Here is a 26,231-nt window from a genome sequence, read left to right on the forward strand (position 1 = left end):
CTCTTTTCCCAGCCAGGAATGCCCTCTGCAGGCCAGTGATCTGCCTGTCCTCTTTGGCCCCATGTCCCTCCCTGGACCTGGTACCCTTTTAACTGGGGTGCTGCCCCTTGGCAGTCCCCCACCAATCTTGGGTCTCCCCTCCCTGGGGAACCCCCAACCACTATTCCCACCTTGCCTCAGTATCAGGCTACTGCCAGTCATCGTCTAGCCCCTATGCCCTAGGGCAGACTGCAGTATCAGCCTACTCATCACTGGCAAGGTTGGGTCAGGACCTGCTGCCTTTGCCTACCCCTGGGCTGCCCTCTGCAACCCCCAATACCTGTTGCCTTCTCCTAGGCCACAGCCTGGGGCTTTCCAGGCTGGAGCTCCTCAGCCTGTCCCCAGCCCTACTCCACTCACATACCCTGTCTCTAGCTCCTTAGAGGGAGACTGTTTAGGCTTCTGGCTCACAGCCTCTTATATGGGCCAGCTGGGCCTGATTGGAGCATGGTCACAGCTGAGCCTACCTTCCCTAATCAGCCCAGGCTTCTTGCCCCAACCACAGCCCTCTCCTGGGCTGTTTCAAGCCCTTCAGGGTAGGAGCAGGGGACTAAGAGGTTATGGCAGGGAACCCAGCATCCAGGCTTGGATTCTGCACTCAGCTCTACTACTGCCTTGCACTGGTCTGACTCTGTCCTCCTTCACAGTGGTGGGAACAATGACATTGTCACTGTCAAGCTTATCACCCCAGCTAGAAAGGCTTAATTATTTCAGAATTAAAAATATTTGAGCTGCTATGTTCTACAGGCCCTGGAGCACCATCACCTCCAATAGAGCTCATGTTCCCTAAGGATGGAAGAGCAAGGAGGGCATCTTAGAGCAGATTAAGAGACTGAGATTTATGGTCAGCTGCCTTGGCAATTCCTGCTGGAAAACTGGTCTTTTCCTTGATGCCATGATTAGAATCCAGAGAGTGGAATTAATCCCAACTCTGATCCCAGCCATTTGCCTGCAACTCAGAGGACAGGTCCCAATCTGCAGGAGATAAACAGCCTCTGTCCCTGCTCTGTGGGGCGAATACAAGAGGGCACAATGCCAGGAAGGAGAGGATAGCCTCATGGGACCTCCACAAGGACAAGAAACCATTCAGTATGTACTACGCCGATAGACCCATGCCATTATGGATACTTAGAACGCAGGAGTCCAGAACAAGTTCCCAGCTCCAAGCACCTAGACCTCATGCCCAAAAAAGTAACCTGACATGTTTTGTATTTTATTACGTGCGTGCACCAGCAAATGGATAGCACTTTCATCCTGTAAAAGGAGGAACAAAACAATCATGTACCACCCCCAGCAACTGGGCAAGGAAGGGAAAGGGAATTGTTCAGGCACATCACATGTAGGGCTTTAAATAAGAACGGATGTTGACCTGCATCCTTTTCACTATCACACCACTACAGAAAACAAAACCAGAGCTGTGTTCACCAGAAAGGCTGCTGCACTGTGCATCCAGTAATTTCTTAAGGGAACGCATTATTACACCAATAATCAAGTGTGGAAAACATAAGTGAGTGGATCATCATAGCCAGAGCCACGGGTATTTAGGCATGAACAACCCTAAGAGTTGCAAACTCACTGAACAATCCAGGGGCAGATACCTCCAGTTGATGGGATATTCATTAGGCACAGGTAGCACAGCCATCTTTAACCTCTGCTTTAATAGATACATCTCCTGCATCAACATCATTGTCCACAGGCTAGGACAACAGGTGCCGACAAAGACAGGAGGGCATCTAGCTTTACAGTGAGGTCTCCCATTCAAGTTTCTTAGCACAAGGGCTCATATGCCAAAGCAGAGAACTGCAAGTGGCAGGGATACACTGAGCACTGCCTTAGATGAGGAAGGAGTTCAGATACCCCAGCTGACAGGGCCCCCCACTAACATATGGGACAGACAGAAGCCAGGGGGTATTTAGATTTTTATTTTATCCTTCGTGTATTTTGGCATTTAAGGGGCACACAAGGAGGAAGTGGTGCTATTTATGGCCCACATTATTTCCTGCACAGCACCCTCGTGTAGGAGGGGGCACAAGGGAGAGAAGCCACCCACCCATGATACACAAAGCCACACACACACATACATACATACACACGCCCCCCTCCTCCCCTTTCAGCCTGAAAGGGGATGGCATAATTACACCAAGCAGCAAAGCACTAGAGGCTGTGTCTTGGAGTAGGGAGTAATGAGAGATTTTATACTGAAACAAATCCATCTGCCCACCCCTCTTCACTCATGTCCATGGGGGCCCCAGCCCCCAGTTTTATTAACCAAGGAACACCTGCCCCCAGAGTTACAGCAGTGGCACAGGTGGAGAGACAGTGGAGAGTGGGGTGAAAGAATATGCACTGCTTCTCTGTATTTATTGTCACTGCCTCCCCCCCCTCCTCATGCCAGCAGCCTGCTCCCCCCTCCGCACACAGTAGGAGGGGGTTCTAGCTGGGAATCCGCTGATAGAAGTAGATGTAACCGAGATCCTTGGGTGGCTTCTCAGATGCGCATACTTTCTGGTCATTGTAAATCACCCACCTGAAACAGAGATGGAGAGATGAGGGCCACCAGCTTGCAGCTGACCTGCAAGTCTGTCCCCACCATATGGCACAGTGGCCTGTTCCTCTCTTTTCCCTCCCCCCATGACAGTGTGTCCAGAGGGAGAATGACACTAGACCACTGAAGTAAAGGGGGAATTATACTGGTTTATCCTTAGAAGCTGCTGCCTTTAGGCTACTTCTTGTCCCCTCAAGCCCTTCTTACCTGCCATCCTTCTTGATATGGCAGACATAATGGCCACACATGGTGGAAGTGCCCATGTGGCTGATGAAGGCAAAGAGCTGATACTCTGAGGGAGAGAGGAAAAAAAGAGGTGATCAGAGAGAGACAGAGGTAGGGAGGGTTACATACCCTTGGATACCCTCATCCCCCTGAAGAGCTCTCTAGAGAGGAGCTATTGTCCCATGACTCCCTAGAGAGGCCTTCAGAGGTCTGGGCCCCAATAATGGCTGAGAAGACATGTTTCATGATGGAGTAGGTGGAACAAGGCAGCTGCCTGATCACAAGGCCAAGAGAATTTTAGATCCAAGCTCTGTGGAGATACTGGTGAAGCAAACAGGAGGAGAGATGATAGCTCCTTCAAGGCGTCCCGGCCCTACCTGCTGCCTACCTCCCAGAGCTTGATGGGGGAAGTAGATGAGAGAGAAGGCCCTGGCTCACACATCTACTGTGTGGGGCTTTCCACATTACAGCAAGTAGTGTAGCAGCTTGGGCATGAATTCCCACAAAGATTTAGCTGGCTAGAGCCCAGGTATTTTGATAGGGAGACCAGAAAAGAACAGTCTCCAAGGCAACACAGAGATGGGGTTCTGAAGAATGGGAGCAGAGCCCTCCTTACCTCCCTGGCAGGACACCCCTATTCCTCTCCTCCATTTGACTAGACACCACATCCCATTCATCCCTCTGATGATTCCCAGTGGGCACAGACCCTTTCCCCTTCCTCTCTGTTACATTGCCTCAGCAGCCAGATCAACTCTTGGGAGGTGCTAGAATCCCAGGGATCAGTGAGAGACCTGAGAGTTTAGGGAGGCTAAAGCTCTGGGGAAGGCTGGGGCCCCATTGGTTAGAAACCACTACCACCATCCCCGGGAACTAACCTGCCCCCACAGAACCCAGAGGAGGGCAGAACTCATGCCCTCCAGTGTCTAGGACTTACTTCCAGGCCCATCGCGCACTTTGGGACCCACAGGGACAGATTCAGAGATGGACTCAGCCGCAGAGCGCCCCTCTGAGATGTCCATGGCAGCCTCTGCATCCAGGTCATCAATATGACTGAAGATCCAGTCCACAGCCCGCTCCAGACTGTTACTCTGCAGGGAGAGGGGGAAACTGTCAGGTGAGGAACCCCTCATCAATCTAAGCACCTCCCTCCCCTGAGGATGCCATTCCCAGGCACAGCCCTATAAGGTTGCAATCCAACAGTAATCTCATCCTTGCTCCTCACCGTGGCTCTTAGGGCTTTCATAGCCTGATCTCGGGAGAAGCCCATGGAGACAATGGTGGCCACGCTGTCTTCTGAAGGGGGGTCTGGACAGATGATGGTGGAACCTGGCCCACTAGATCCAGAAAGAACCAGAGGGTTGGCAAAATCTGTAGCAGAAAACAGAACATAGTTCAGAGGGATTAGCTCTGGTGGTGGAGAAACATTTTAAGGTCTCAGCCCTGGCCTCTCCAGCAGGCAGTGCTGTAGCATATAGCACATTGATCTGGGTGGGAGGGCTTCGTCATGGTCATGTGTTCTCATACCTGGATCATCCATGTGCGACATGATCCAGTTCATGGCAGCCTCAGCCCCGCTGTTCCCTGTGTAGTACACAGCTTTGCGGCAGGCATCCATGGGAAAGCCCATCTCCACCAGCTGGATAATTACCGATTCATCCAACATGGGGGCTGTGGGGGGACAGAGATTAGAGGAGCCTTGGCAGCCCTGCTCCCACCCACCGCTTTAGTGTGAGTTCTGTCCCCTCCCTCCCACACAACCTTATGCAAACCTCAAGCCTCCCTCCCTGGCTGAGTCTCATGTGAGCCTTGGCTAAGTCCTTACCCCCACAGCACGCAGGCCTCATGCAGGGGGTGGAGAGATGAAAGTCATGAGCCAGGCACTCCCTAGCAATGGCTCAGGAGCTTTGTCTCCTCTTCACCTCTCACCACACCGCCAATCTTTGTGCAATCAAACCTCTCTCTCAGCTAGACCTTCTGGATGCATTGTGCATACCCCACTTCCCACTCCTTCCTAATATGGGCCCACACAAACCTACAGCTGAAAGAGCTTCTGGGGTCAGCAACATCCTCGCACAATGAGCATGCAAGGGGGCACAGTCACTGGCAGAGGGACAGGAAGAGAGAGACTAAAGGAGGAGGAAATCATTAGCCAGGGAGACAAGTCATGAGGAGAGCGAGGGAGTGAGTCAGGCACTAGGAGGAGGAGAGGAGAAGAGTCACTAACATGTTGGAGAGGAGAAGTGAGGGGAGCAGAAGGAGTCGTCGTCCTCGTTGCCATAGAACCCCAGGCTACCTTTGGGCTCGTCTGGCGTCACCAGTGGAGGCGCAATGTCTGGCATCTCCTCCTCACCAGCTTGCAGCCCTGTCCCCTGCAGTGCAGAGATGTCCAGCTCCTCTGGCATTTCGATAGAGACATCTGTAAAAGAGTCTGGATCAGACCCTCAGGGATGTGTTCAGTGAGCTCAAAGAACGTGGATGAGCGGCCCTCAAAGATAAGCCATTTGGGGTAGAGAATGCACATGGGATGTTCTGCAGCAGCAGTATAGCAATGCAGTATGGAATGCTCTCCTCTGTCAGTAGTGACCCCAATGCTTAAGCATGGGGGCGGTGCTACACAGAGCAGCACTGGGGACTCATTGATCCCGATGCTTTGTGCTTCACCTCACTCTCCTTACCGAGCTTTTTGGGTACCCAATCCAGGCCAAAAGTGAATTTCTTGATCTGGATCACCAGATAGTCTGGGAAGGAGGCAAACCGGGTTGTCCTGAAAGAGAGTGATACGTCATATCTGGGCAGGTTACCCTGTTACTTTGTTAATGGGGGAGGGGGAGAGGGAGAAGGAGGGCTAGGGGAGACTGGTTGGCTTGGGGAGAAATCAAGGAAGGGGGTGTGGAGTCTTGCACATTCCAGAGCTACTGCTGGAATACAGAGGGAATGGTCTGTATGGCTCTGGGTCTCCCCACTGTACTCAGCACTGAGCCTGCCAAACCCTGAACAATTCCCAGAGGAAGTGCTCTGACTGGAGGAGAGCTTAACCTAGCATTTCCCAAACTTTTAAGGGTGAAGACCACCTCCAGGAAAATCAAACACTCCTCCCTCCCCTGCAAACCCTGCCATGTGGTACAGGCCACTGGAGATTTTAGAATTCTAATTAAATACAGGTAAAACAAACACGTATGGATGCATTTTAAACTATAGTTGAAGGAATGAGGTATATTCAGCACTGGATGTAAGGAAAGGTGAAAGAATATGCACTGCTTCTCTGTATTTATTGTCACTGCCTCCCCCTCCTCATGCCAGCAGCCTGCTCCCCCCTCCGCAAGTCATTATTCCAAACTGCAGTAGAATGTTAATAATGTCAACTTGAAAAGCAACATTTCTTTAGCCCTGTTATTGCTAAGGGGTATCTTTCAGTTTTTCTGTAACAAAATGTCTCCCCCCCCCCCCCCCCCATGGGCTCTGCTAGGCTCCTTGGGCTCAAGTCCTTCTTGACTGGGAAAGGAATGCCAGTGGCAGCAGAACAAACAGCCACTCAGCAGACACTGTAGCTCTTCATTACTGCCTTGAGTTACTATGATCTGTGTTTTGGACAGCAAAACAGTTAATAAATCTGACATTCAAAGTATCATCACTGGCATTCGAGTTAGCCCTGCTGAAGTGATGGGGACAACTCATCCTTCACAGCTATTGTTTCAGTCTTTCTGTAAACTCAAGGAAATTTTGGTGCACCGGTTGCGCTCATTTCATGTTTTGAAAGTTTTGTTCAACTTTAATAACTAGAGCAGGGGTAGGCAACCTATGGCACGGGTGCTGAAGGTATCACGCGAGCTGATTTTCAGTGGCACTCACACTGCCCGGGTCCTGGCCACTGGTCTGGGGGGCTCTGCACTTTAATTTAATTTTAAATGAAGCTTCTTAAACATTTTAAAAACCTTATTTACTTTACATACAACAATAGTTTAGTTATGTATTATAGACTCATAGAAAGAGACCTTCTAAAAACATTAACATGTATTACTGGCATGCGAAACCTTAAATTAGAGTGAATAAATGAAGACTCGGCACACCACTTCTGAAAGGTTGCCAACCCCTGAACTAGAGACTTCTTTTAAAACGAAAGTTAGGGCTGGGGAGAACAACAGAGTGCTGTCCACATCTCCCTTCTAGGCTAGGCACACTTTAAAGCATAACTCAAATTAAGAATGTCAGAACACTGACAATAGGGCATCAATACCACTGCCAATTTTTCTGGCTTTCCATTGCTTTGTTTTCTGTACCACCACAGAATGCAGTGTTGCGGACCCCACAGCCACCTTAACTCTGCCCACGGTAATCCCCATGGAAAATGGGACAAGACTGAGCCTAGAGGCTCAGGAACCATCCCCCAGGGCTGACAAGTCATGGATTTCTAAGAGGGGAACTGGCAGCCCTAGGAAACATCCCTGCCCACGGTACTGTAGGAAAGGGGTTCCCAAAAGGGCTTTTCACACTCTGATCTCTATCCTAGATAGCACCTCCAAACCACACTCACTTGAGAGCCACAGACTTGGCCTGCAAGGCTGTGCTCCAGAAGTCATCCACCTGCTCTGGAGCCCCGTAGGCCTCTAGACAGGAGCTGAAAGGCACCTTGGCTCGGACCAGCTCAGGCAGTGGCTGCTTCTCCTCTTCCGCCTGGCGCTTCCTCTCCTCATATTCCAGCAGCTCATCTGGGGACAAGGCAGAGGAGTCAGGTCCAGATTCCAGGCACCTGCTGTTGGCTACCTCCAGAGGCAGGACACCAGGCTTGATGGGCCCATCAGGACATGTTCCCTAGAGTGGTGCACAGCGCACACAATCTCCTCCAGCCATCAGGATGGTTTCATTATGCTGAAGTGCCACAGGCTAAGTCACAACCCTTGCCTTGGGTGAGGCAGGGGAAAGGTTTGATCCCTAACTCGAGTGACTGATACCTGTCCACAGAATCTCTGAGGAAATCCACCCTGCCCAACTCCATGGGGTGATGAAGGAGAAGTATTTGGCTACAGAACACCTTGCTTCTTCAGGTCCTTGAGGGATCCTCTCAACCCCAGTAAAGAAGCACAGTAGGTAGAGTTTTCTCACTGATCCCAGTGCCTGCTGTCCCTTCCTCAGTCACCATCAGGCCACTGACCTTTGTTGAGTGCAGCATCCATGGGCACGGGCAGCTGCATAATGTAGTCCACACGCTGGGTGTATTTCACCTTCTCTGTGGCTAGGCACTTGAGCTTCTCCTCCACCAGGAAACGGAAGACCTCATTGGGATTCTCTGAGCTGCGGCAGTTCCTCTGGGAAGGGCAACATGGTGAAGGTGTGTCATATCAAGGTGGCCAGATCAACCAATCACAGGAGCAGCAGCCCCACGTGGGACACAGACAACGAACTGTCTCCACTGTCCCTGGTCCAAGTGTAGAAGCTGGAGCCCTTCAATCAGCACCACCAGTCTCCAGAAACCAATCCCATTCCCACCCCAAAGGAGAGGGTTCCATTTTTAGGGGGAGCTCTGGGTACTCCAAACTCCCCCAAAGTCTACACACAGCAATTTCACAGGGGCTGGGGGTGAGCCCCGAACAAAAGGCCCTGCCGTTGGGCACCCTCATCCCCTTCTCCCAAAGCGGTCACTCACTGGTATCCTGAACCGTTAGTTCTGGTGAACCTGGTGTTTCAAAATACCTGTATGCTGGCCCCCTCCCTGCATTTCCATCCAGCCTAGGTGCCAACCCCTCATTTGCTGGAGCTCAGAACAGGAGCTTCCCCCTTCCTAAGATTTCAGAAAGTGTGGCTCAGTCATTACCTCCACCATGTTGATGAAATGCAGGAAGAACTCCTGGGCGTCTTGCTGCCTATTGGTGGAGAATTCCGGGTGCCCTTTGCCAATGAGAGATTTAAACATGCGTGGAGCAATGCCATCCTGCATGCCCTAGAAGAAAGTGGGGAGGAGAGGAAGGAGTGAGCATGGCCTCCCAACAACTCTGCCCTGGGGTACATCTTTCCAAACCCTGCCTCTATTTAGGGTCAACACCCTGGACAGTGTCTCCACAGAAGATCCCCCACACCATCACAGATATGCTTTAGTGAATTCCCTCCCCATGAGGGTAGTGGGGCCCCAGTCCTCACCTTCTGGTTCTGGTCTGGTTGCTGCTCTCCGTCTCCAGAGGCTGGCTTTGAATACTCCCCAGAGAGTAGCCCATGGCCCAGCTTGGCTCTGGAATAGCAGAGGATTCACCATCAAAGCTGTACCAAGCTGCTTCCAACCCAAACACTCCTGTCACTCCAGGAGCCAGTTCAATCACTTTGAAAGTCATGTTGACTTGCCTCGGCTGACCTCAGCTCCCTCTTCCTACCTAGCCCCGACTCCTCTGTCTCATCCTGCTCTGCTGCCCCCAGCCCTGTCTGATATCTTCCATCTGAACACCTCACAGAACTTTAGAACTGAGCCTCAGCTCCTCCATGGCCAACGGGTAAGGATTGTGGAGGGACAGCCTCAGCCATTCACAGAAAGGCAGCCAGCACTGGGCTGTGACAGTCGTTTACCAGCCACATCTCGCAGCAGCTTGGCACAGGAAGTGAAGCCCCACAAGTGACTCTGTACAGGAGGCTGAGGGAGGCAGAATGCAATCCCTCCAAATCAGCAATGGCTGCGGCCCACGTCATGGAATAGCTGGAAGCAGACTACACCCCATTCCCACCAGCAGGTTGAACAGATTTTCTAAAGTGAGAGAGAGACACTTTACTGCCCAGGGCGGGCAGGAGATAACATGAGATACCCACTATCAATCCTTCACTGTGCTCTCTTGGGCCCAACTTCTCCCCCTACCACCTTCCTCTACTCCCATCTTCTCCACACTCACATTCACACAGCCTCAATCACCAATTCACTCCCATTCCCTTGCACACAACCCTGCCAACCCAAGCCAGCCCATCCCCCTCTCATTTTAGCAACTGACCCAATCCTCACCTGCTCAGAAACATCCACATACCTATTCCTCCTCAACTCTAGACTGAGAACCTCTCCAGAGCTCAGTCACCCCCTCCCCTGCCCCCCACAGCCTTTGAGACTCCTACCCAAGAACCACCTTTAATTGTCGCTGGCCCCGGAAAAGCAGAGGACACGTGCATGCAATTAAAATATTCCCAGATAAGTCTGTATTCCCTGCTCCTCACACAGTATGCAGCCTCTGTGGGACTAGCCCAGCATTTCTCAAATGCGGCCACCAAGGGGTTTTCCTGCAGCCACGACAGCCTCCTGGGCAGAGATGGGGGAGGGGGCAAAGCAGCAGCCGTTCCCTGCAGCCCTCTGCCTCCGGTGGCGGGCTTCAGTCCAGGGTGGCGGGGCTTCAGGAGGGCTGGCTTTGCTGGGTGCAGTGGTCAAGAGGCAAGGAGCGGGATGAGCCTTGGGTGCGAGGCTGCAAAAGGGAGCTTAGAGCAATGGCGGGGGAGCAGCAGGGCCCAGGGACAGTGGGGGGCTAGGAAAGGCAGCAGGGGCTACAGGCAATGGGGGGAGGCAGCAGGGGCCAGATGCACCGAAATACAACTGTACATGATTTTTATTACTGAACCTGCAAAAAGCGCCCTACATAAATCAATGACAAGGATTTGGAGGTGTGTATATGCATATTTATTTGTTTTTTCTAAAGTTAGTTAAGTATTTCAGAAAAATTTGCCAGTTGGTGGCCGCACTCTCAGGCCACCACAATTTTTGTTATGAGAACCCCTGGACTACCTCCACCTAAACCGGTATACTCTTCTCTCAGGCCTGGTCTATACTGGGGGGGGGGGGGGGAAAGGTGTCGATCTAAGGTACGCAACTTCAGCTACGTGAATAGTACCTTAGCCCGAATTACTTACCGTCCTCACGGTGCGGGATCGACGTCCGCGGCTCCCCATGTCGACTCCGTACCGCCATTCGTGTTGGTGGAGTTCCGGAGTCGACAGGAGCACGTTCGGGGTTCGATATATCGAACTCCGAGAAATCGATTGCTACCCGCCGATCCGGGTAGTGAAGACGTACCCTCAGACACCTCTCTCTGTGCTGCAGAGCCAGACACCCTCTGCTGACAGCTAGGGGTACTACACCTACCAGGAGTTTCTCAGTGGCAGCATGGGTTACTGCACCCTGCAGGACATTTGCCACTCTATACAGTTGTGAGATTGAGGCTGGGGCTTAGACCCTTTAATAATAATAATAATAATAATAATTGGAGATATACCAATCTCCTAGAACTGGAAGGGACCTCGAAAGGTCATCGAGTCCAGCCCCCTGCCTTCACTAGCAGGACCAATTTTTGCCCTAGATCCCTAAGTGGCCCCCTCAAGGATTGAACTCACAACCCTGGGTTTAGCAGACCGATGCTCAAACCACTGAGCTATCTTTAGCCCAGGGGTCAGCAACCTTTCAAAAGTGCTGTGCTGAGTCTTCATTTATTCCCTCTAATTTAAGGTTTCGCGCACCAGTAATACATTTTAACGTTCTTAGAAGGTCTCTTTCTATAAGTCTATAATATATAACTAAACTATTGTATGTAAAGTAAATAAGGTTTTTAAAATGTTTAAGAAGCTTCATTTAAAATAAAATAAAATGCAGAGCCCCCTAGACCGGTGGCCAGGACCCAGGCACTGTGAGTGCCACTGAAAATTAGCTCGCGTGCCGCCTTCGGCACCCGTGCCATAGGTTGCCTACCCCTGCTTTAGCCCATCAAGCCCAATCTCCTGGTCAAACCTCAACTCTTGGAAAGTTCCAGAGATATTTAATGACTTCAAGGGGTTGGCATCTCAGAAGAAGTGGGACCTACTTGCAACACAATGCAATTTAAGAATGGGGTTGGACATGAGGCCCCCTACTAGAACACCCCAAATCCATACCACATCCCCCTTTCTTCAGAGCACTACATACACTTGGGTGCTGAAGTCCTGTGTGGGGTCTGCGGGAGCACTTTGGAATATCTTCTCCAGCTTGTCCACATACCTGCAAAGCAAACCAGAGAGGCAAAGAGAGCTGCAGACAGAGCACCAGGCTGCATCCAGCAGGGTAAGATCCCAGCATTAGGGATCTTTCATGCTGATCCCCGGCACCCCTCAAAGGATGGAGTGAATTAATTCCTCTCAGAGCTCAGGTAGGACTGGGGCAATTGGGATGGAGACCAGGACTAAATGGCTAAGTAACCCACAATCCTGGAGCAGTGGTGAGGGGAGGGGGCCTTCCCTTAGCTCACTTACTTTCTCTGGAAGTCAGGGATGCTGAATAGCACCTGCACCACAGAATTGAGGTAGCAACTATTGCCCAGGTTTCGGATGCCAGTGTAACCAGGGCCATAGAGGGGTTTGAGCTGCACCCCAGACTCCTGGATCAGCTCCCACTCCCCAATGCGCTGATTCATGTCAATCTCCAGCTCGGTCATTGTCTTGTCTGTCTGTGGAGAGAAGAGATGGACCAGGGGAGCTCAAACAAGAGCCACAGATACATTCTGGGCCATCCTGTTTGGTGAAAACTATGATTTGGGGGAGGAGGGGGAGAAAGATATGTAAGGGTGTGCAAATGTCTAAGAGATGCCAATGCCAAGGGGAGAAATATTTTTTGGGGGGCCGGGGGGTAGAGAAGGGGAACAGGGCAAGTCTGAGCCAAGGAAAAGGAGCTCAGGAACCATCCCCCAGCACTGAGTTGTCAGAGTCTGAGGAACCAGCTCCCCAAGGGAGGCCCCGTTGCTTGGAGTACGAATAGAAGCCACGAGGGAATGAATCTTGGGGGGGTGAAGGAGAAGAGAGGGAAACAAGTCAGCTCTCTGACCACTGCATAGTAACTAAGTTACGGCCCCCACCCTGGTTGGTGACCGGAGACTCAGATCCAGCTGAGGACTCAGTGTGATAGAGGACAAATGCTTACAATACCCTAAACAAACCTTACTGAATTAGGTTTAATACGTTTGGGGGGGGTCCATTGTATTAAAAATGTAATTGATAGTGTGTTATTGTAGGATTGTCTGTAGCGTGGGGAAACATTAGGAACTTCAAAGAACTGTTTTGGACAATATGTGAGAAGTGGGTTTCCTAGGAGGTACTTGGGTGTAGCTTCAAAACACCTCCCTAGGGAGAAAAAAAACCCATTGTCTGCTGATTACCTGCTCCTGGAAACTCAGAGACCTCTGAACTGTATAAAGGCTGGACTAAATTTTTCATGAGTGTGCTAGTTCTGAGGTTGTTAAGAACTTGTGACCACAGACGAGACCCCTCTGCTGGGTCTGAAGGGCTAATCACTGCCAGAACCCATGTCAGAGTTGGGGTGATCTCTGGTAAGCTTATTAGCCTGGAGATACTCCAGTTAGCAGGGAGAGAGAGACGCATCACCACCCAAGAGAGGTGACAGCTGGGGAGCTGGAACCCTGAGAGTGATGCCCTTGCTGAACCCCTGAAGGGAAATACAGGTGCAATTGTGACACTCAGACCGCTTGTTTTGATTGGGAGTTTCCCTCTCACCTTCTGCATCTTGAGCATGTCAATCCCAAAGTGAGCCAGGTGTTCAGCCAGGCTGGGATCCAGCACCATGTCATCCTCATCATACGAGTAAACGTCTGCAGGAAAACAGACAGGAAACGGAAAGAAACTAGCTTATACCCCAACCAATCCCAGATCCCATTAACACCCACCCCTTCTTCCTCAACCAACCTGCGGCTAGGGGGAGGGTGCAACATAAAGTGCTCAGAGCTTTAGGGTCTAACAGATTGTCCGAGCCAGTGGTTTTCAAACTGCAGGTCACAACCCAGTACTGGGTCACAGTGGCTCTGGTCAGCACCGCCGACCGGGCCGTTAAAAGATCCAGTCGGCGATGCTGCCCTGCTAAGGTAGGCTAGTTCCTACCTGTTCTGACACTGTGCTGAGCCCTGGAAGCGGCCAGCAGCAGGTCCGGCTCCTAGGTAGGGGGACCACAGGGCTCTGCGTGCTGCCCCCGCCCCGAGCACCGGCCAATGGGAGCTGGGGGTGGGGAGTGGTGCCTGCGAACGAGAGCCGTGTGGAGCCGCTTGCGCACCTTTGCCTAGGAGCCACACCTCCTGCTGGCCGTTTCTGGGATGCAGCGTGGTCCACCGTGCCAAGACAGGCAGAAAGCCTGCCTTAGCACCCCCGCTGACTGGGAGCCGCCCGAGATAACCCTGTGCCCCAACCCCCTGCCCTAGCCCTGAGTGCCCCCCAAACCCAGAGCCTTTCCTGCACACCAAGCCCCTCATCCCTGGCTCTACCCCAGAGCCTGAACCCCCAGCCCAGAGCCTTGACCCCCCTCCTGCACCCAGCCCAGAGCCCCCTCCCACACCCTGAACCCCTCATTCCTGGCCCCACCCCGCAGCCCTCACCCCAACCCTCTGCCCCAGCCCTGAGCCCCTCCCACACCCCAAACCCCTCATCCCCAGCTCCATTCGGTCACGGCCATTAACAATTTTCTTCAACTGGGTCGCCAGAAAAAAAGTTTGAAAACCACTGGTCTGAGCAGTACTGTCCTAAGGTGGAAAGAATGGGGGACCCGAGTTCCCCAGAGGTGTGGGGTAAGGAAGTGGAGCAAACAACTTTGCCTTGGATTCTAGTACAAAGGCCCTGTGCGCCTGGCTAACAGAAGGGTGTTGCGCCAACCACCCCCCTTCCCTGTCCCAGACCACTAAAACAATGAGCACCCCCCATCCCAGGCTGGAGGGAAGAGGGAATACAGAAAGCCCTTTCAAAGGCCCTCAAATTCCAAGGAAGGGGGCAGGGGAAGCACAGGGTTTCAGCAATTAGCTCATTGCCCCCTCCACACAGGAAGGCCCAGTTGGTGGTGGTGGCAGCTAGTTGGTGCATATCCTAGGCCACAGCATTGGCACAATTAGTGTGACACCCCAAAATCCCCCTCACTTGTTCTGTCAGGGGACCATGGTGTCCAGATTCAGCCCACTCAGACGCCTGGCATCTGCAACTCCACTGAGTCCCCCATCTCACCAGCCCCATCGGGGGTGATGGTTCCCAGTTTCACAGCCAGCGGGTAGCCTGTCTCCCGATAATGCTCAACTGCATGGTTGTTGCCGCCACTGCCGTCGAAGTAGCGCCGGCCACACAGGATGGATCCATCAGTCATGTTGAGCCACAAGTTCTCACGCATGTCACACTTGTTGCACTTCCAGCCACTGCCAGTAGGGAGAGAGAAAAGGAGCCGTCTATTCCCTATTACTCACCCACCATGGCACAAGCAAAGGCTTTTGGGATTCCTCTCCCCTCCTAATCCAGGAAGCAGAGGACCCGGGGAGACCTATAGGGCAGGAGTCAGTTGTAGTCAACCCCTCACCCACAGAGTTTCCAGGAATTTAACAGCTTGTATCACGGGTCACACACTGATCAGGGAAAAAGAACAGGAGTACTTGTGGCACCTTAAAGACTAACAAATTTATTTTAGCATGAGTTTTATTTTATTTAAAATAAAATAAATTTGTTAGTCTTTAAGGTGCCACAAGTACTCCTGTTCTTTTTGCGGATACAGACTAACACGGCTGCTACTCTGAAAACTGATCAGGGAGAGGCCCACAGGAGAAACCCCTTCCACTGAAAGAGCAACAGTCCCATCACAGCCCCAGAGAGGAAAGTTGTGTTGTGAAGTGTCCAGGGTGAGAGGGAACATGGCCAGGCTTGATGCCAGACTCACCACGGAGGGATGCGGATGCTGTTCTGTAGCTGGTTCAGGGAAAAAGCATGTTTGGAAACACGTCGAACTTCTCCATCCCATGCCTGCACCTCCTGCTTTCGCGAGGCTGAATCTGCTGTCAGGATAGCCTCAACCGCACTGGCAATCTGGAATTGGGGAGCGGGAGAAATAGGGAGATAAGAGCTCCACAACACCTACCCTTGCTATTCCAGACTTGGGCTCCCCACAAGGCTCTGCTAATGCCACTCCACCCAGCCACCCCCCTGCTATTCCAGTCCTGAGCCCACAACACTACTGGATCCAATTTACAAAGTAGGAGAATTCTAATCCATAAAAGTGTGCTTCCTGCAGACAGAAAATAAAGACCTACCCTGTCTTGGACCATGTCTGGCAGCCCCTCCAGCCCATCCCGTGGGATCTCCAGGTGCTCTGGGAAAATAACTATTTTTACATCTTCATCATATTCAAACTTCTCCTCTGGGATGTCAAACCCACCTTCTATGCCTACAAGAGAAGGAACACTTCAGTAAGAGAAAAGGCAAAGAATATATAACCCAGCCAGCTTTCTTGCTTTATGGATGACATCCAGCCTTGGATATTATGTGAACTAGAGAACCTTAGAGCTGTGACTAGCTCCAAGTCTATAGCAGTGGTTCCCAAACCCGGGTTCGTGAACCCCTGGGGATTCATGAAATGTTACAGGGGGTTCTCGGGAAAAAATTCCCTAATGGCAGACAGAGCTGTCCCTAGGGACCCCGGGCAGCACAGGGCCAGCAGCCCGGAGCCCCTGGATTTCCAAGAGCTAAGCAGATCAAAGCCAGCATATCTATCACACTGAGGAGATTTAAACTTCAAGATTCCTTATAAGAAATGGAAAGGGAGGTGGATATTTTTTGCTGTTTTTAAAATTAAATAGGCAGCTAGTATTGTTTTTAAAATTATTATAAAGAACAAGTGTAAGCTTTGTTGTAACGTGCGTTGCTTGCCTGGACTGCTCAAGACCTGAATGCTTGTATAGGGGGAACTCTCTGAGTTGGCTTCTTAAATACCTTCATGCTGTTTCACATCTGATACTCCTGGATGAAACATAGGAGCCTTGTCTTATAACAAGCTTATTCAAAGTGATACAAGCTACAAAAGTGAGATCTTGGAAGAGTGTTGCCATTTTCATAATGTAATAAAAATACTGTAATGATAAATCATAATTAATAATAATGTGTAATAAGCATGTCATAAAAACAAACTATTTCCAAGATCACTGCTTTTATAATTTATACTCAGGTAAAAGAGAAAATCCCTGGAAGTATTCATTTTTAGGAGGGGTTTCACACGACTTGACATTTTAGTGAAAGGGGTTTACAGGTTGTTAAAAATTGGGAACCACTGGCCTATAGTGACATTAGCTAGGACAGAACCACTGGGGGCATTCCTGCTCCTGATTCACAGATGTAAAGACAACTAACTGTAACTGGGGGACATGGGAAGAAATCCTCCCAAACCCAAGGGCCAGTGCACTCACTACCACTTCCAAAACACTTGGCTAAGGCAGTGTGCTCACTGCTCCTTGCACCTTCCACAAAGGGAGGCTTCCTGCTGTTCCGGTGTTTGAGGGCAGGGTGTGAAAGTACTTAGCTCAGGTCTCCCCCAGAAACGCTAGAGTTAGAAGAACAAACCTCACAGACCTAGAGAAACCAGAAAATGCACAGTTCAAGTACTTTCCCACACTCTCCCCTTTACTCTGTCCCCTTTTGAGCAGTCACTGTCCACATATCAAAGAACAATGTTACACGCTACTGTAATAATCTTTGTACAAAATATGCCTTGAGATATTTAAAAACTAGTAACACACTGATCATCAATATTCTTATGTAATGTATGTACAAAATGCATATTAAGAGTTATGCATGTAAGCTGAAATCAGGACTGCAATGTGTTCACCAGACAAGTTGGGGGAGGGGGGCAAACTGGTTTATCTAAGAACAAGATGATGCTTCTAGCCTGTTGTCATCAAAGTTGACTGGCAATCACTTGTCAACTGGCCGTTCTTTGGCAACAAAGGGGGCCAGGAACAGATTGATCTGCATTACAGCAAACAACATGGAACCTCTTACATCGCGAGACTCCATGTCTCTGTCCACACAGCTGGAATGAACTTTATCTAGGAGTAACTGCAGGAAAATATTTTTCAAAGAGTGACTGGACTATAAAAGTGAGGGGCAAAAACACCCTGCATCTGCGTGCACATTTTCTCTCTCTCCCCTCTCGTCCCCCAAGACGACCAAGGAACTAGCCCTTTGACTTTGGGGGGAGAGCCTGACTTGAGGATTTGGTCAACTGTGTTGCTGGGAACCTGTGGTACAGATTTTACCTTGAACCAATTCTAGTTTGTTAAGTTTTAGCTAGGAAGCGTTTTATCTGCGTCTCTTGTAACCATTTCTGACTTTAATACTTTATAGCTGTATTCACTTAAAATCTCTCTTTGTAATTTAATAAACGTGTTTCTAATCTAAACCAATCCGGTGCTGTGTTTAAACTCAACTGTTTGGTAACACCAGTTAAAGTAGCAAACTGTTGAATATTGACCCTTTATAGGGGCAACAGACCTTCAATATCTGAACTGCCCAAGAAAGGGCTGGACACACACTTTTGGGAAAATTCAGGACTGGCAGTGTGTTTGGGTCACCTGAAATTAGTAACCAAGGCTGGTGGAAGCCAGAGGGCGACTGGAAGCCAGAGTGCCGACAGGCTGCTAGGCTCAGACCCACTGGATCAGGACTGCAGCTATACACAGACACTCAGAGTGTGACCTGCATGCAGTTAGGCTGTTTGTGAGCAGCCCAGGTTGGGAGCTACAACAACAAAGCATTATGAGGCACCCATGGTTGCAGGGCACACTGTGAGACAACTCCTTACTGGTCTGAACTGCACCCTGGAATGTGACAGTTTGTAATGGAAAGATCAGATAGCCTAACTTTTAACCCAGCCCCCATGGGACTGTCATGAGGAATGCGCAGTTTGGACAAGGGTGGCATAAGGGAGAAGTCACCCTAACTGAGCATTTCCTGGTTTTCTAACAGAGTTTGGGGATCTAAAGTCCTACACTCCTAAAGGGTACAGGGAGCAGACAGCACTTTGTTCAGGAACAACCTTAGCCTGACCTTTTTTTGTAAATTAATTTCCTTTGTTGTTGTTGTTGTTTTTTAAAAACAAGGCAAATGAGCTAGGCTGGTCAGGGTTCTAATGTCTCTCTCTCTGTCTCAACACAACGGTTCACTCTATTGTGGCAGGGGCATCTAGTCTTTGCAGTTAATACTAGTTGTTACTTTGGTTGCAAGCAGGTTCAACTTAGCATCATCCTTGACCAGGACGGATTGATACAAAAAAATCAAAGTGATTTAAATCAGCAAGCAGAAAACCTTGGTTGAAAACCATCCATTTTAATCTTGTTTTTACATTTGTATCTTTTAGTTAATTTCCTAAAGAACAATTGATTCTCATTGATTCGTAACCATTAGAAATATGTTCATTTGTAACTAAATATAACCTTTACTCTGAATTTGATACTTCTTTTTGCTAACCAAGAGAATACACTGTATCTATACACCTTTATTTAAGCAGTTATATAGCTTAACAGTTATTCGGAGTCTTAATTTTTACATTTTGCATCATTCACCATTTTTAGCCTCTCTTTTTTGGTAGATTACTTTTTTGCTTGTGTCAAGCTGTATTTGGATGGAAGTTGGAATTCAATTTAATAGGTACAAAAATCAGCATTTTAAAACTATTTTATGCTAAATACAATTACCTTAAATGGATATATAAGAAAAAATAGGAAGTTTATCACAACACGCTTTGGATTTAAAACTGATTAAAGAAAGGAAGTATTATCTGTAGTTAATTAATTGAATGGACAGTTTTGGTCGCCGTGTATAAGGTTTTAGAACTAGTAGATCTCAGACTTTAATCATGATTAATCATGTCTCAGAAGGGACAATCATGATCATCTAGTCTGACCTCCTGCACATCACAGGCCAGAGAACCTCACCCATCCACTCCTGCAATAGGCTCATAACTTCTGACAGAGATACTGAAGTCCTCATATCTTGATTCAAAGACTTCAAGTTACAGAGAATCCACCATTTGCTCTTATTCAAACCAGCAAGTGACCCACCGTGACCCATGCTGCAGATGCAGGTGAAAAATCCCCAGGACATCTGCCAATCAGACCTGGGAGAAAATTCCTTCCCAACCACAAATGTCCTCTCACACCACATTTTTATTTATAGAGTGGAAGAGAGGAAACAAATGTTCTTGCTTTTTCAACTCACAATCAGTTTTTAAATGAAGTAGTTATTGAACTGGACTAGTTGAATAAATTGAAATAAAGAAAAAATTCTCTCTGCACCTGCAGAAGAGGCCACTGTGTCAAAAGCTGGTTTAGCACTTCAGCAAACTCTGGTCTAGGTGCTTAGCCAGTGACTTTCTCCAGTTCAGTGGTACAACTTTCTTTAAAACTTTAGCAGCAAATATATAGTGCTTGAATATTTTTGTAATTTGAATTCATTTAAAAGATTATAGTACATTTAAGTCTTAACATAGGTTGCCAATTTCAAATTTAATTTGTAATAGGCATATTTTTAAAAACAACAAAATATTTAAATACAAATCTGATTTTTTTTTTTTTTTTAAATCATCCATTTTTACCCACCCTGTCTGGCAGGCCCTTTTACCCAATGTTCTAGAAACAGCCACTATCTAAAAGAGCCTCCATTCCACAGCGCTTCCAAGAGCCATCGCCTGATTAAATGGAAGAGCCTAATCGCTACTGGCAATCAAAAATATACATTACACCAAGCACAATGCTTTCTCACCCTCCGCGTCCTCCAAATACCCCTTGAGTGCAATGATCTGGTGATGCTGTTACACCAGCACAGTGACAGAGAACTACAAACCTTGGTGGGGTCAGAAATACCAGGAACAGTCAACTGAAAAACACAAGTCAGCACACTATCCCCAGGCTCTCAACATACGCAAACATGCCTTCTCAGCATCTCTCCTGATGTATCCTCAGGGCTCCCAGTCCCTACAGAGAACACCATGCTCTTCCCCCACAACAAGGAGTGATTGGGGATGGGGAATCCCCAGAGCATTAAAAGTTCCTGAACCCTAAAACAAAATAGGCTACTAGGGTTTCAAGGTGGCCCTTCAGAGCTTCTTAAAGCCCTGATGGGGTGGTGGACCCCTTGTGAGCCTCAGGCTCGACAGGTGGGAGTGGCCCTCCAACAGCGTACCACAGGGATCCCAATGATCTACTGAGGTGCTTATAAGCCCCCACTTCAGTACTGAACACCTCAAACACTGATGGAACTATCCTACCCCCACTCAGTGAGGTAGAGAAATCCTGTTGTCCCCCTATAACAGATGGGGAATAGAGGCACAGAGACTAAGGCCTTGTCTACACTACGGGGGGGGAGATCAATCTAACTTACCCAACTTCAGCTATGTGAATAACGTACCTGAAGTCAACGTACTTAGATCTGCTTACTGTGGGGTCCATACTACGCTATGTCGATGGGAGACACTCACCCGTCGACTCCCCTTGCGCTTCTCGTTCAGGTGGAGTACACGAGTCGACGGGAGAGCGATCTGTGGTCGATTTAGCAGGTCCAGACCCACTAAATTGACCGCTGAGGCATCGATCACTGTGTGTCAATCCCCCGGTAAGTGTAGACAAGCCCTAACGTGGAGATTTAAAGGGATTTAAGACCAGAAATCTTAAATTCCTCTCGACAGTTTTGAAAATCTTCCCCAAAGCAATTAATCCAATATCATGCAGGAAACCTGCCGCAGAGAGAAGGTGAGAACTACTGCCTTAACCAAAAGGCCAGTCTTTTCCTTCTTACAGTCCCTGCCTCATTCATTACACTGAAATGTCATCAAGTGCAGCTATTTGCTAGGCCAATACAGATGCATGTCTCACAGAGCTTTGTACACAGGAATAACCCAACTGTACAAAGAGCATAGCTAAACACATGGATTTGGCCTAATCTCGCCGAGAGGCAGCATAGCTAAGTGGGTGAAAGCATCTGCCTTACCAAGAAACCTCTCTTCTATTCCTGGCTTTGACACAAGTAACCTTGGGGAACCTCTGTTACCCAGATACTCCCTCTGTAAAAAGGGGGGTAATGATAAGAACTCAGTGTTATTATTTCTATTGCAACAGTACTGAGAGGGCCCAAATCACTCAGTAGCTTTTGCTACACAAAAAAAGGAATTTTAAGGTGATAAGCAGATCTAACACACTGGTTCAATATGTGTTATACGTTTCCCTCTAGTGGCTGGCCTACATAAGAGGCAAGAACCTACCACTTTTAGCTGCAGTATTGGAGGTCTGGACTGTAGTACAGGAGGTTCTGGGTTCAAATCTGCTCTAACTGAGGAAGAAGCATTTTGAGTGTCCTGACCTGAATTCCTGACCAAAACGCTTTCCAGGTTGTGCACAACATCCCTTTGATCAGCAGTGGAGCACCAGCACTGCAGCATTTCACTCTATCATTCCAAAAAGGATCATTTGTATATTTCAGTGTTTAGGCCTTTTTCAGTACCATGCCCTAGATCTCAAAGAACATTCTAGACCAGAGGTTCTCCATCTTTTATTTTCTGAGGACCCCCCAACATGCTATCAAAATCCCCACCTGTGCCACAATAACTGGGTTTTTGCATATCAAAGCCAGGGCTGGCTTTAGGGGGTAACAAGCAGTGCAATGGCTTGGGGCCCCGTGAAGTTACATTGCTCAAGTTTCGGCTTCAGCCCCGGGGGGCTGGACTCAGGACCCCGAGCTTCAGCCCCAGGCGGTGGGGGTTTGGCTTTCTGCCCTGGGCCCCAGCAAGTCTAACATTGGCCTTGCTTGGTGGCCTCCCTTACACCTGCTCATGGCTCCACAGGGGCCCCAGACCCCTGGCTGAGAACCACTGTTCTAGACAGAAAAGTTTAAGGAGGAGCCTGCCCATAATTTCCCCCCTATCTTCACTAAAAAGGTTCAGGTTTTTCAACTATGTAAAATTGTATGGGGGACTCTCAGAAACATTTTGATCAAGCCACCTCGAAGTTTCCCCAAACTCTACCCCAGCCCGTAATCTTGCATAGCAGTGTTCAAGCTGATCTATGTATGCAGATTTTAGAGAGGATGCAAATTCCATCTGTCAACATAAGTCCATTGTTATAGACTTGAACATAAAGCAACTCTCATCACTGCAGCAGGTTATTAAACAGCTATCCTTCTTGGCCATTCCTGGATACATGGACATTGGACTAGATAGGACTACTGGGTCTCATCCAAAACAGAGGCATTAAAGGCGAGAGTGAATGGCCACTGGGCTAGACAGCCGTAGAGGTCTAATCTGGCACAGCAGGGAAACTGGGCTAGATGGAGTTGTTTTCTTACCAATAGCCAAGCGGGTGGGTTTCTTCCTGGGGGGGTCTCCAGCACTGGAGCTATTGTCTTCCTCCTTCTGTTTTAGAGGCAAGGAGAGAGGAGACAGTCAATAAGGAGGCCAAGCAGTATGAGGGTAGCCCAAAGCCTGTGGAACTGAGGCAGATACTACAGGTGGAGAGAGATGGGGCAGGCAGCCAATACAATAACTAATTGAGTCAGAGCTTCCGAGTTGGGGTTCCATGGGGCGGGGGGGGGGGGAGAGAGAGAGGAGAGGAAGGACGGACACCAGGTTGTGTTTCAGATGAGGGAAAACCTCAGGTCTGAATGAACATGGAGTTGGATCCCTCTTCTCAGACTCAGCAGGTTTGGCAATGCAGTGTGTCCCCCAGCTCCAAGCACCCCATTCTTACCAGCTTACGTGTTCTCTTGAGGTGCAGATAGACCCGATGGCCTGTTTTCCCATAGTATTTCTCTACATATTGCTTCCCGAAGCCTAGGAACGTGTTCATACAAATATACAGGCCCCCATCTGACTCCTAGGGGAGAAAGACAGACTGATAGGGAGACACGTCTCAGAGGGGCTAAAGGAAGGTGTTCAACAGAACAGAATAGACTTTTACCTTTAGTACGCTGGTTCTAATCCAGCTCCATTCAATGACTGCAAATCATGCCCATGTGTCAGCCATTCAGTGGCTGGTCTGAAAGGAGTTGTCAAGTCTCACTCTAGTTGCCAGCAAGATACGTATCTCCCACCACTATGAATTATTTGAAAATTCACTTGCCCGTTTATCCATCGTAGGAAGCTGAATCAGGCTAGACCCATAAACTTCTGAGGAGCTGTAGCCTCATTTAAAAAAGACTTTAGCACTTATAGTTGTAAAATATGACCCAGGCAAAACTGATGCAGCTACATCAATCTGTCTCTGCAGATAGACGGATCTAGTGCTACTGGCGCTGCCCAGAGCTTTGCCAAATTGTTGCAGAGTGAAAGTTAACTAGAATCTTGTTTTTGGTGTTGTTTCGGAACCTTGAGGGCAGCTGTGAAACAGACCAGGACAAGAATTGGGTCAGTCTCATGCTGCTGTGCTTGGCAACCTCCCAGCACCTACAGCACTGATGCTATTTAAAAGTGGTGGGGGAGAGCATGAGACACACCTAACTGTGGAGACCAGGAAAGAGACAGAATACCAGAGAATACCTAATCTGTGTCACAGCGATCAGAAAGCTGAAATGGAGATAGAAAGGAAAAATGAGATTCCAAACAGAATTCAGATGCAGGGCTTGTGGAGGAAAAGAAGAGTCTTTCATTTCCTATTGCCTTGGACAGTGGGACCCAAAATCTTTTCATGTCTGTCTTTGATTAGTAGGTCTAATTCTTGTAGTGAAGTGAAGTGAAAAATAGACACTGAAGACAACATCAAAAGATCTAATTATATGAAAAAAAAAGTGGAGTGAAGTCAGGAAGAGAAAGAAAAAAAGATAAAACTAAGTGAGCGACTGGTAGTAAGTTACATGTTTAGAGTGTTAAAATTTGTTTGACAATGTTACAATCTGATACAAGAAAACATATCATACAACTGTGCTCATGCATAGAAACTGCAATGGCAGTGGCAATGCAGGTATTTTTCATCCTGGTTAGTAGGCTTAGCTCTAGACCAGTGGTATCAAGTAATTTTTGAAGCCCTGATAGTGGGCACAAGTAAGCCTTATAGCTGGAAGCCTCAACAGTGAGTGTAAGGATTGAATGGACCACAGAGGCTGAACTCCCGTCCCCAGGAAGTATATAGCACTTTATCAGGGGGTGTACAGGGAGAGAAACTTGTTGTACTGCTACTCGGGCTGTCCCCAGTCAGGGGATAGAGACCTCCAATTCCCAGGGGCTGCCAATCAAGCACTTTAACCAACACTAACTTCCCAATGAAAAAATGGAACCATGTTTAAAAAATGCCTGAGACTGCAACTCCATTGGGTGAATGTGGCTGGAGGGAAAGGGAGGGGGAGAAGATACAATGCTCTTTTAATGACACAGTACTGGGGTATCCCCCAGCTTTTGGGGCCAGAGAGAACTTTGTGTTCCAGCCTAAGAGGATACAGGGTCCCTACGACAAGGTTCTGAGGGACTTTTAATTTTGGAGCTTAGGGCTGGTTCAACCCCTTCAATTGCCTGGATGTATTTTCCACACCCTGGGGACAGGGCCTGGCTGTGCCCCCAGGAGATGGAGGAGACCTCCCCCGCAAACCGGGCCGGGGGTGTGGGGGTAAGAAACAGCAATAACTTCCTCCCCTCAAATCCCAGGAAGGAGAGCGTGCGCGTTCAAACCCGGCCTCCAGGGGGTGGGCAAGGGGATCAGCGATAAGGTCACCCCCTGCGGCTGTGTCCGGGCCTGCGGGGTGGGCAGTGCTGCCGGACCAGCCGGGCTACGCCCACCAGCGTGCACCGCGAGCAGCGCGGCCCGCCAGAGATGCCAGCGGGGCGAGGAGCCCTCCGCGCCGCTCGTGGAGCGACTCTAGTCTCGGGGGCTGCAGCGCGGCTGGGCCGGCCCCTCGGGCTCGCTCTGGGGGAGGGGTCAGCGGACTACAGTTCCCAGCATGCTCCGCACAGGAGACCCGTCTCGGGGCTGCGCTCCCCATCCCAGCGGGCGCCGGGCCGCCCCGCGGTGAGTCAGCAGGACAAGCCGCGTAGCCGCTGCCGGGGCGGCGGAAAGGCAGAACTCGGCGGGCAGCGCTGGAGAACTACAGCCCCCAGCACACTTCGCCCAGCAGCGGGGCCGGGACCCGGGGCTTGCCGGGAGTTGTAGTCCCCGCAGCCGCGCACTCCGCTGAGCCGAACGGGGCCCTCACCCGTGGAAGACTCCATGTCCCAGCATGCCCCACGCGGGCCGGTCCCTGGGGCCCGGGCGCGCTGAGGATCAGGCCGGAGAGCAGGCGGCCCCATGGGTGAAGGCGGGAGCAGCTGCCGGGGGCGCTTACCGGTGTATCGAAGGAAAAGGCGCATTCCTCCTTATGGACCCGGTCCCCGGCCTTGGGCACGCGGATGGCCGGCAGCACCGACAGCAACGCCTCACTCAGCTCCGCCATGACAGCGGCTCCCTGCAGCACCGCCCGCAGCCCCACCCTGACCAATCACAGACCTTCGTTGTCAGAGACTAGCGGGCCAATCCCATTCCACGCAGGCGCACAAGCAGAGAGGTGGGGCTACCGTTAACCGCTCCGCCCCCTTCGTTCCAAGGCCAGCCCCGCTCACCCTATCAAAATTGCCCTTTGTATACGGACAGCCACCTGGGACAATCTAGGTAGAGACGTCTAAACCTCCAGCCAA

The 26,231-nt window shown here is 49.7% G+C and overlaps 1 protein-coding gene across 2 annotated transcripts; it reads right to left on the reverse strand.

The window, feature by feature from the left end:
• Window positions 1-1,941: 1,941 nt before the first annotated feature.
• Window positions 1,942-26,106, reverse strand: USP5 (ubiquitin specific peptidase 5). Of its 2 annotated transcripts, none has more exons than XM_045000545.1 (20): window positions 25,883-26,106; window positions 23,323-23,448; window positions 22,922-22,988; window positions 15,847-15,980; window positions 15,477-15,622; window positions 14,780-14,964; window positions 13,295-13,389; window positions 12,041-12,234; window positions 11,718-11,789; window positions 8,942-9,029; window positions 8,619-8,744; window positions 7,959-8,112; window positions 7,341-7,515; window positions 5,485-5,573; window positions 5,034-5,225; window positions 4,334-4,477; window positions 4,032-4,177; window positions 3,744-3,897; window positions 2,792-2,876; window positions 1,942-2,566 (listed from the first exon to the last, which is right to left on the reverse strand). In XM_045000545.1, the coding sequence occupies exons 1-20, from the start codon at window positions 25,988-25,990 to the stop codon at window positions 2,473-2,475; spliced, it is 2,574 nt and encodes an 857-aa protein (XP_044856480.1). In that variant the 5' UTR covers window positions 25,991-26,106; the 3' UTR covers window positions 1,942-2,472. The 2 variants fall into 2 exon arrangements, with proteins under 2 accessions (XP_044856480.1, XP_044856481.1); XM_045000546.1 differs by having other exon boundaries at window positions 5,103-5,225; window positions 25,883-26,104.
• Window positions 26,107-26,231: the final 125 nt, after the last annotated feature.

This window comes from Mauremys mutica, chromosome 1 (genome assembly GCF_020497125.1).
Source record: "Mauremys mutica isolate MM-2020 ecotype Southern chromosome 1, ASM2049712v1, whole genome shotgun sequence".
NCBI classification, from domain to species: Eukaryota; Metazoa; Chordata; order Testudines; family Geoemydidae; genus Mauremys; species Mauremys mutica.